At 35.6% G+C, this 9,957-nt stretch overlaps 3 protein-coding genes and 1 non-coding gene across 7 annotated transcripts; 2 read left to right on the top strand and 2 right to left on the bottom strand.

The window, feature by feature from the left end:
* Positions 1–179: 179 nt before the first annotated feature.
* Positions 180–1,540, top strand: dnc-2 (putative dynactin subunit 2). Its single transcript, NM_065885.9, has 5 exons — positions 180–310; positions 368–434; positions 480–894; positions 945–1,272; positions 1,329–1,540. The coding sequence occupies exons 1-5, from the start codon at positions 203–205 to the stop codon at positions 1,404–1,406; spliced, it is 996 nt and encodes a 331-aa protein (NP_498286.1). The 5' UTR covers positions 180–202; the 3' UTR covers positions 1,407–1,540.
* On the bottom strand, positions 1,428–5,612 carry C28H8.2 (uncharacterized protein). Its single transcript, NM_001395335.1, has 4 exons — positions 5,550–5,612; positions 2,519–2,640; positions 1,636–2,004; positions 1,428–1,590 (listed from the first exon to the last, which is right to left on the bottom strand). The coding sequence occupies exons 2-4, from the start codon at positions 2,582–2,584 to the stop codon at positions 1,537–1,539; spliced, it is 489 nt and encodes a 162-aa protein (NP_001382286.1). The 5' UTR covers positions 2,585–2,640; positions 5,550–5,612; the 3' UTR covers positions 1,428–1,536.
* Positions 5,613–5,978: 366 nt separating this feature from the next.
* Positions 5,979–8,306, top strand: tdo-2 (Tryptophan 2,3-dioxygenase; the record flags this gene model as incomplete). 3 transcript variants are annotated; one of them, NM_065883.5, is made up of 7 exons in its annotated part: positions 5,979–6,114; positions 6,271–6,429; positions 6,543–6,761; positions 6,899–7,108; positions 7,335–7,449; positions 7,635–7,772; positions 7,986–8,306. In NM_065883.5, 7 exons carry the CDS (start codon positions 5,983–5,985, stop codon positions 8,222–8,224), a joined length of 1,212 nt encoding a protein of 403 aa, NP_498284.1. The 3 variants fall into 3 exon arrangements, 2 of the variants coding, with proteins under 2 accessions (NP_498284.1, NP_001040847.1); NR_136366.1 differs by having other exon boundaries at positions 5,983–6,114; positions 6,899–7,449; positions 7,986–8,224; NM_001047382.6 differs by lacking the exons at positions 5,979–6,114; positions 6,271–6,429; positions 6,543–6,761; positions 6,899–7,108; positions 7,335–7,449 and having other exon boundaries at positions 7,673–7,772; positions 7,986–8,224.
* A 689-nt stretch (positions 8,307–8,995) lies between these two features.
* Positions 8,996–9,666, bottom strand: C28H8.14. Of its 2 annotated transcripts, NR_131436.1 has the most exons (2): positions 9,598–9,666; positions 8,996–9,111 (listed from the first exon to the last, which is right to left on the bottom strand). It is a non-coding gene; the product is annotated as an Unclassified non-coding RNA C28H8.14b (non-coding RNA). The 2 variants fall into 2 exon arrangements; NR_131437.1 differs by lacking the exon at positions 9,598–9,666 and having other exon boundaries at positions 8,996–9,099.
* Between the last annotated feature and the right edge of the window lie 291 nt (positions 9,667–9,957).

The raw sequence follows: 9,957 nt of genomic DNA, 5'->3' as shown, positions 1-9,957 counted from the left end.
CATTGTTGTGTGTAGTCCTCTCGGACAATCTAATTTACTTGTTTCGCAATCAATTCCACGGCCATTTTGATGTTTCTAGCACGATTTATTACTTTAACCTATCATACATTTTGTTTATTCATTTTTCTAAATTTTTGCCGTTTGATCCTAAATATTTTAAATCAAATTCTGTTTTCTAGAAACTCTCAAATCTTGCGTCAAAATGTCATCTATTGGAAAAGAAGATATCTACGAGTCTGACGGAGCTGCAAGTCAAGTTCAAAAAAGTGAACCTGAAAATGACAATCCAACTCATCCGGATATCGAACTGGTTTGTATTTAATTAATTTAAATAATATAAATATTTAGTGAATTCTGATTTTTACAGATTTCGGTTGACGTTGACGAAGCTCTCAAAAAGTACAAAAACCGGGTACTGAACTTGACTTCAAGCGGTAATTTTAAAATAATATTACTTATCATCTTTTTTTTAAATTTAGATTTTTCTGACTCGATTGCTAAAAAGCGGCGACACGCATTTGGAAACAATCAATACGTATTGGAAGTTACTGGTGCAGGATTTTCGGGAACCGAGACTGCAGCCGAAAAACTGAATCGCATTTTGTACGAAGTCGCCGATCTGAATGAACAAATTCGTGCTGATGAAAATCTTAAAACGGATTTGCTCAACGCTGAGGTTCTTGAGAATCTAGAGAAAGAAGTGAAAACGTTGCAAGTGGCTCAGTCAAATGGAAAAACTGCACGAGTTGAGCATGATGTTGAGTTACCAAATGTTCGCACTGACTCGAAAGTGGCAACTCTTGAAAATAGGTTGAGAAGAATCGAACAAGTTATTGGAAGTTCGGTTATTCCATCAGCTCCCGTACTTGACACCATTGAAGATCTCAAACTCAGGTGAGATATCTTAAATTTAAAAAAATAAAAACGTATGAAAAATGTTTGAGATGCGAAACGCTTAATCATTCGTATGTCTCCGGTCTTGAACAACGTTTGAATATGATGCTTACCAAACTTGAAAAAATCGACGAGACACGCGCCAACAATGATATCGACGAGAATCTTGACAAGAAAGTTGATGAAATTCTGGAGCTTATGCAAAAATGGGATGTCGCTTGCTCATCTCTTCCAAGCAATGTTAATAAGGTTAAAGCATTGAACCGTCTTCACGAACAAGTTCAACACTTTGCCGGTGGACTATCACATTTGAAAACTATCAGAGAAAAACTCGAAAAGGAAGTCGCGCAAGGAAGAGAAGCGATTATCGAGTATGAGGTGTGTTTTTTAATTGTTTCGAGGAATATAAACAAATTAAATTATTGAAATTACAGTCCCAAGGAAAGCAAGAAATCGGGTCAGTGGTTGAAAAGCTGAAGCTTCTCGAGGCAAAAGTGGCAGATTTGAAGTGATTTTATCGACCTTTCTAGAGAAACAATTCATAATTTATTGTGTACGGACAATGCAACATTAACTAATCTGTTCGATATATTTATGTGCTTTATTTTTGCTTTCCATATTTCCGAATGAACCAATCTCTATTCAGCAATTGAAGGCCATACTCAGATAACGAACTCCCCATCCGACATTCTCGTCCTGAAATTTTCATATTTCTAAGTCAGATTTTTCGCGAAAACTCACATTAACCGCTCTGATAATCATATGAAAATGATCTTCGAATCCAAACCAAGATTGTGATGTAACATGGAATTCAACCGTCATATGAGAAGAATCTTTAGTCATTATTGCAAAGATAATACGAATTTCAGGATTGTAATGAGTTCTTGTATATCTATCGAAATATGATTTAAATCTGGCAAAATCCAATTCCTCTTGAATATGACAATCAGTTCCTTTTACTTGATCATCATAATAATTGAAATGCTCAATCATTTCTGTTTTATTTCGGAACATTCGTCGAAAAGTTCCCATGAAATATTGCAAGAAGTGAAAAGCATTTTTAGTTCTCACCATCTTCGGGAACATTGATCGTGGGTCACTGATAAAGTTCTGAAATATTTCGGTTGGTCCCGACATGAAAACTCAAGTCTTGATAAATTTCCACAATCTGCTAAATAAAGAATTCGCTAATTTGAGCAAAAAAAAAGTCATTTTATCGAAAAGTGTCCTAGAGCGCCAGCGTCTATGATGGTATACGGTATATTTTTTTATGTCGCGATTTTGCTTTGCTTTTTGTTTTTTTTTGTTTTTCGTTTGATTTTGATTCATAATATTTTTGAAAAACCAAAAATTTTATCCAACAAAAGGAGAAACGAAAATTTCGAAAACTACAGGAAAAAGTACCGTATCCTCTTGAAGGCGCATGCCTATTTTCGAAAACTTTTGATCGTGGTAGGACCTATAGCTTAGCTCTGTAAATAAATGTCGAAACCCCATTTTCTATGGCGAAAAATAAGTATTTTAAAAGTTGTTCACAATTAACCGATTAAAATTTACAAAAAAACACATTTAAATATTAATTTTTAAATGTCTGCATTACACTTTCTGGTGCAAATCAACTCACTGCAGTAACAGCATTATCCACGTAGACAATATAGCTGAGGAAAATGAGTAAACCGCAAAGCCTCATCATTCGAATTTTCAAATAGCACAAAATGAGGGCTTGGCGAGGACATCGACATGCTCCTGGAGAAAAGTGTTTTGTGTTGAAAATTATAGCTTTCCAAGGATTTATATCCTAGCTTCTTGGCACAATACAAAAAGACATGTCGACATGAAAAGGGCACGATTCTAAAATAGAACGAAGAATTTGTCGAAATTCAAGATTTAGATTTCAGTATAACATTAAAGGGGGAGGGGGGAAGGGGGTGTATCGCGCAGTAGTCTATAAATAAACATATTTTTCATTTGTTCTATTTACATGTAAAAACGCGTTCGAAGTGTTAGAAATGAATAATCGTAAAAAGATAGATAAATTGAGTAATCGAATTTAATTTAAAATTAAATTTCCTACCACGTGATGACGTTAATCTAGTACATCTTGATAAGAGTTACTATAATATATGAATGCAAAGTTTTCTTGAATTAGTCAGTCTGGCGGATTTAGCCAGTAGGAATGATCGTTTCTTAATTGGAGTGGTTCGCTTCGTTTTACGAAGTAGAGCAATTCGGTTTTGAAATGATCTATCCTACTTGATTAAGCCGTTAGCTCATTATTAGGCTTAGGCGTAGGGCCAGTGTAGGCCGTCTTGCTCATAGAGACAAATAAACTTTTTGAGATGGTTTTTTAATAGAAAATACATTTTATAGAAATGAGAAAAATAAAGTTTTACTATTAGAAAAGCGTAACAAAAAGCTTCCGTAATTATTTATATGAATGTTCCGATATTTTTAGCGATGTGTGCATCGTGCACTCACAATACTAATGTTATGAGCTTCCTTGCAATAAACGGTGGGGCTGGAAACTGACAGGAAGTGGGTTTATTCGATGATTACAATACCACAGGACTGATGACACGCGTAATCAAAAGTTGAAACTAGAAAACATAAACACGCGGCTTTCATCTGAATCAGAGACGAATATCCATAAATCACGGCCCCCAAATAGAAACCAGTTTATTTTATGTCACTTCTTTTCCCCATTAACTTTCCTGTCACAATCATACAACAGAGTTCGATCATACAGGTCCAAAGGTTTTGGGTATATCTTGTGGACATGTATGCTGTGAAATGTTGAACATTTCATATAAAATTTTAAAATCAGACTATTAGATCGAATAGTTCTACGAAATTTGTAAACAGTTTCCATCGAAATACCTATTTTTTGTAACACGAAGTCGACCTCTCTCCCGGAGACGCTGCTACAGAAAGGTTTGAATTTTGAGCAAAGTTACGGTATTAGGTCTCGAATGAAAAGTTTCGAAAGTACGCAAAACTCTACAATAGGGTTAAGAATCGATAATTTTCTAGATTGTCCAAAAAAGTAGACTAATTTTGCCATTCCGTTCAGTGCCTTCAAGAAGTACTTGAAGTCTATACCTCACCTACTTGTCTGATATGGTAATTTACTATCGAGCTTATTAGCAATTTTCTTCACGGGAAAGGAGTTGTAGGTTAACTTCAAGTCGCGAGGTAGGCATATTTGTGCCTGGCGATAACAAGAGACGTTCCACAAACATCTTACTCAGTTTCTATTTGAAACTTGGCGAAGTAGACATGAAGTTGAACCTTCGGAACGTCAGTCCAAAGGTTTGAAGGAGGGGTTCCCCGAACTGTCATACACTTCATTTCATCGTCAGCTGTCTGAGATCAAACATTCAATAAGCATGAAGATCTCTGAACGACCGAAAAGATATCGATAAAGTGATGATAAAGGTCTGCAGCAGAATGGTTTTGCAGACATTTCTTCAGAAGTTAAAACAACGTTGTCGTACCCAAGTATCTTATCAAGGGAGAAAAAGAGTCAAAAGATAAATTCCGCCATTTGCCCCTCCGGTCCGTAATAACGAGTATTTCTTATCACGTGTGCTGATCTTTTTTCTTAACACACATACAATCAATCGATTTGTCAGACATGGGAAAGAATAAGACGTGATGGATGAATGGAATAATGTGAACGATGAACGAGATACGTGACAGTCAGAAAGTTCACTGTGAATAGAGTATGGTATAAATGGTTGAGAGACGACGGATTACGGAAAGATCGAATTATCACAACGTTTTTGATGTATCTGGACCGTTCACATGGAATTTAGTAATTGTTACTTCTTGGGCGACAGAGAAAATTCGGCCAGTCTCATCAAATAGAGAGTTTTTTTGAAAATCTGCATTGCAGGGCGAACAAAATCAATTTCCACATTATTTTAGGCCGGTTTTAAAGAGAAATGGAGAGATTTTGAGAACTGTGAAATAAGGCTGGTTAATAAATTGTGCATAAAAAATCTAGAGAGATTGGAAAGCCATGCCTATTTCACTGCAGCTTCACCAACAATCTAATCATAATTTTGAAAATGAAAATTACATTAGCATGGTCCTTTACTCACATTTTTTTAGGATGTCGACACTTTTTTCATTTGAGGTCGCTACAACTGTTGCTCAAAGTTGGAGCATGTGCGACCTATTTCCACTCCTCCTCCACAGACCCCGTTTGATTGGTGCAAAAGTGGGCAGAGCGAAAAGCTGATTGGTCTTGCAGTTTTCATTTTGAAGGGAATTAAAAAACGGAGTTAGTAACAATTGAGAATTACCGTTTTTAAATGTATAACTTTTCAAATCTTCCGTTTCTGAATTTATTATATACATATATTATATAGACTCAATTACAAATTATATAAATTTAATTTATATATTATATAGCCTTAATTATTAAACTTTTTATTTTGAGATATTTTTAAATTTCAAACTTTTTTTCAGTATTTAAGTAAGCTTCCTATTCACGCTACTCCACTTTTAGTGTGTTTCAAATGAATGGACGTTATACCAAAATTCAATTGAAATATCCAGCTTCATAAATATATTGGCATGGGAATGAGCCTCGTCACGAACATTTTAGAAAAACATCAGGACAAACTTATATTGTACTATAACTTGCAAACCTGCAGCAGCAGAACTTTGAACACCCAAATCCATTTCCGACGGAAGTATTCTACATCTTGTGGCCGCGTATACCCATGACTACTGTACCCAAACTGGGGAAAACCCAAATTGCTAGTAAACGCCCACTAAATAAACTGTTAGCATTGAAAGTGTGAACACGTGAATCGTATGTCAAGTGATAGGAAGTGTGACGTTTTGTAATTAATCTTAACTTCCAAGTGTTTGTTTCCTTGAAATAAGATGCCTACACACGGCGGCGAAATGGATACTTTTTATGTCTGCGCTTATTCTCTTTGTCCCCCATCATCATACAATCTTCAACGCCTTCACATATCAGACAGTCCGTCGGGCACTGACCAACCATTCAGGCTGCCTGTCTGTCATTTATAGGCTGTCTAGTTATCTTCAATTAATGTTTGAAAATTCAGAAGCATGGCGTGTCCGTATTTGGGTTCTGGTGAGCTCACGCATAGAGTCACATTTATGGAAGGAGGGGAAGAGTGTCAACAAGGAGTTAACAAAGTTGAAATGGGTTTTGGACAAACGTATTCCGAATATCTACAGGTTAGTTGGTTATGGTTTTGGTGTGGAAGAACAATTTTTGAGTTTATAATGTTTAGAGGAAAAACGTGTATTAAATAGAAAGCTAGAACCAATGAATGTTCATCGAAACCTGCCAAAATTAGCTTTTCCAATGTTCCCAATAAAGTAAATTTTCAGTTGGACAAAATCCTCACAGCACAAAGATTGAAATCAGAAGCCGATGGTCAACGTGTAGACGATGAACATCTCTTTATTGTGATCCACCAGGCTCACGAGCTCTGGTTCAAGCAGATTATTTTTGATTTGGACAATGTCAGAAAACTTCTCAATAACACTGTAAGTCTGAGATATCCAGTTGGGAAAATCCACCATATTTCGTGTGTAAATTTTTAGCCAACAGTTCTGATTTTCAAAAGAATGATTAACTATTTATAAACTGCAATTTCCAGATTGTCGACGAGACGAAAACCTTAAAAATCGTTTCTGGTTTGGATAGAATGACAAAAATACTAAGCTTGCTCACCGAGCAAATCACTTTGCTCGACACAATGAGTCCATTGGATTTTGTGGATTTCAGAAAGTATTTGACACCAGCTTCGGGATTCCAGAGTCTTCAGTTCCGTGTATTGGAGAATAAGCTCGGTGTTCGACAGGAGCGTAGAATTAAGGTTAGAAGATTTAAATGACACTAATTCGTTATGTAGGCTTACAAAACCTGCTTGCCTAGAAGGCGACCTTCTCTGCGCGGAAATCATTTACATCAAAATGTTGAAATATAAACTTCGAGTATTCTTCAAATTTTCAGTACAACGCTCAACATTACAAGAATGTTTTCAACGACACAGACCTCAAAACATTGAATGTGACCGAAGAAGAGAAGAGTCTTTTGACATTGATTGAAAGTTGGTTGGAAAGAACACCAGGATTGAAATCAACTTCAGAAGATGAGGGATTCTGGATCAAGTACGAGAAATCTGTTAATAAGTATCTTGCTGATTTGGCGAAACAAGCAGCGGTTCGTTTTTTTACTTAAAAACTCCTGGCCATTGCATTAATGGTGAAGTATCACCAGTGTATAAGTTGCGTAGTTGTTCCATCTTTTTTGTTCTTTTTTTCACTTCAATCTTTGAGTAACCCCATTATTTCTCGAAACGTTTTTCCGTATGCCTCGTTCTTTTTTGTTTCCAAAGGCAACTTGCCTTTTTTTCTTCAAAAAAAAGGCTAAATTCGTATTGTTGAAGGACCCATCAAACACGGAGGAGATTGCCAAGCAACTGACGGCCGAATATCATAAAACTGCGGATGCTTTCCAGTCAATCTTGGACCCAAGGCAACATGAACAACATATTAGAAATGGTGGGTATAAATTATGAATCATACATTTCCCTGAAAATGGAAGACATTGAGCTTTTCGCGTCAGTTGTGTCAGCTGCACACACATGTACAATAATCCAATAAATCTAAAACGTTGGAAATATCTAAATTACAATACTGATAATCGTGTTAAGCTATACACCATCTCACCCTGGTTAATCTTCCAGGAAATCGTCTTCTCTCCCATGATGCTACAAAAGGAGCCATGATGATCTACTTCTACCGTGACATGCCACGTTTCTCACAGCCATATCAGATCCTTACATTCCTGATGGATATCGACAGTTTGTTCACAAAGTGGAGATGTAAGTTTTTGAATTATTAAGAATTTTTAAATTTTTTTCTAAAAACGACATTAAAACACTGTTTAAATGCATCACATTTCACGCCCGACTTTGATTTCTGTGGTTCTAGTTCTATAAACTACAGAACTACTGTAAAAATTACAAAGTACTCCAAAATCCCCGTCAACTACCAACTGCACAAAGAGCAAAACAAATCATTTAACAACATTTCAGACAACCACGTGCTTCTTGTACAAAGAATGCTGGGTGCTAAACAAGGAACCGGTGGCTCATCAGGATACATGTACCTTCGTTCAACAGTCAGTGACCGTTACAAAGTATTCTTAGATCTATTCAATTTATCAACATGGTTGATTCCACGTGAATACATTCCAATGCTTTCTCCTCGAATGGTCAAAACTCTTTCCGAACATTCAAATCTTTCACATTCCCAATCATCAGAAAGTGATTAGAGATTATTGAAATTTCTCTGTTTTCTCTGTTTATTTTATCATCATCCCATGATTGTTCATAAAATAAAATTGTTTTTCTTTCTTTGATGTTCAAGTATTTCGAAATGTTGAAAACGATTAAAAACTGAAAACTATTTATTATCACTCATGGGGTTGAATTTGGCATTATGATGATAACGTATTGAATGCACATTGAGGAAATAACAGAGAAACGTGGCACATAGATATAAGAATGCAAAATTTAAAGGAAGATATCATCAAATGTTAAAAATTGAATTATGTATGTACAACTCATTATCACAGTCTTGCTTTGGTGGCGGGAAGATTAAAAATTTAAAAAAAAACAATAACATTCTCTATTAAAGAGGAAGAAATTCAAAAATTTGCTCGGCAACTGTGGTGTTACACATCACATTTAACGCTCAACATTCTTTGAAAAAATTAACTAAAAAATATGAAAGTTGACTTGAATTACTTTTTTATCATTATCATAACAATATTTTGTAAAAAAATTCAAAAATTTCTAATCAACTTCGCCTACACACAAAATTTTAAAATAGAAAAAAAGGTTGAGAGGAGAAGGTGTATGTCCAGGAACAGTCATCAAACTTTGATTAAATGAAGGTTTTTTGTTCCGATTCGAATGAAAGTTGACAATCGGAAAATTAATGTAATATGGCGCGCGACACTATTTCCGGATCAAAACACCAGACATCTCCATTCTCAATAAGAACAGCTTCTCGGAGCATTTTCCGACGTCTTTAAATTGATGGTTCAAATGTAATTCTCCATTATCGCTGGGGTTCCAGCTTCCGATTCTTCACAAATGATTTTTAAAGAGGTTTGGAATTTGTCGAGAGCCTCTTGACTAGATTCTCATTTGCTATCTGAAACAACTTTTTTTTAATTCTCGTAATTTTTTTCGTTTTTTGGATTTTTTTTCAGAACGTTCCTACAAAGAAAACCCAAGAATTATAGCTAGTCTAGCAGCATAATTTCAAAGTTTAGGTTAAACTGATAAATTTGAAAATGCGCGTAAAATATGTGGTTTGTGTTTTCATTAAAAGTTTTGAATGTATAATACTAAGCCTGGCGTGAAGGCAGAAACAGTTTGCCTTTAAGGTGGCCTACGGCTGACTTTTGCCTACTGCGTGCCTAGTTCTTAAACTTGGTTTTCATTTTCCAGATGCCTACATATATTGCCCCCTGCATCACGGTTCAATTTGTTTTACGAGCAGATTTTTGTGATTCCCGTAATTGTTTTTTTAAATCTTTAGTAAATTCTAAAAGATTTTCAACTATCAGAAAACCCGAGAGTAGTTTCACGCTAGCTCTTCCATTAGCAAATTCTTATGACCTAGTTTCAAACTTACAGTATTGGTTCTAAAACCTTCATCGTCAAAAATTCGATTCCGATTCCATCACCATTTAGAATAATTGCCCTGTAAAAAGAAAATCTATTTATCAAAAAAAAGAAGGAGAAATGAAAGTGAAAAGTTGCGAAGTGAAAGAACAAGAGCACAAGAATGAGCTCGTTCTTATCAATGCTGATAATGATAAGAAACTTATTTCTCTCTCTCTCTCTATCGAGAAAAAGACATTTGGTAGTGCAAAAGGGCATAGACGCCCCCTTTTGTCTTATTATGGAGAGCTCGAGAGATAGTGGGAGACGAGAGAGACGCAGTGAACAGGTAGAACGAACAGAAGATAATTAGAGATTATCAAGTCGTAGA

The sequence above is a fragment of the Caenorhabditis elegans genome, chromosome III, assembly GCF_000002985.6.
Source record: "Caenorhabditis elegans chromosome III".
Classification (NCBI taxonomy): domain Eukaryota; kingdom Metazoa; phylum Nematoda; class Chromadorea; order Rhabditida; family Rhabditidae; genus Caenorhabditis; species Caenorhabditis elegans.
The sequence above is the reverse complement of the archived record's forward strand: the minus strand, read 5'-3'. Positions and strand labels throughout refer to the sequence as shown.

Bases quoted from the DNA above. Each gene is read 5' to 3' on its own strand.
- C28H8.2 (NM_001395335.1), bottom strand. From the start codon at position 2,584: ATGAGGCTTTGCGGTTTACTCATTTTCCTCAGCTATATTGTCTACGTG. The intron at 2,005-2,518 runs GTGAGTTGATTT...GAAATATTTCAG, and splicing joins TGGATAATGCTGTTACTGCA to AACTTTATCAGTGACCCACG. The intron at 1,591-1,635 runs GTGAGTTTTCGC...TGAAAATTTCAG, and splicing joins TGATTATCAGAGCGGTTAAT to GACGAGAATGTCGGATGGGG.
- dnc-2 (NM_065885.9), top strand. From the start codon at position 203: ATGTCATCTATTGGAAAAGAAGATATCTACGAGTCTGACGGAGCTGCA. The intron at 311-367 runs GTTTGTATTTAA...TGATTTTTACAG, and splicing joins CTCATCCGGATATCGAACTG to ATTTCGGTTGACGTTGACGA. The intron at 435-479 runs GTAATTTTAAAA...TTTTAAATTTAG, and splicing joins ACTGAACTTGACTTCAAGCG to ATTTTTCTGACTCGATTGCT.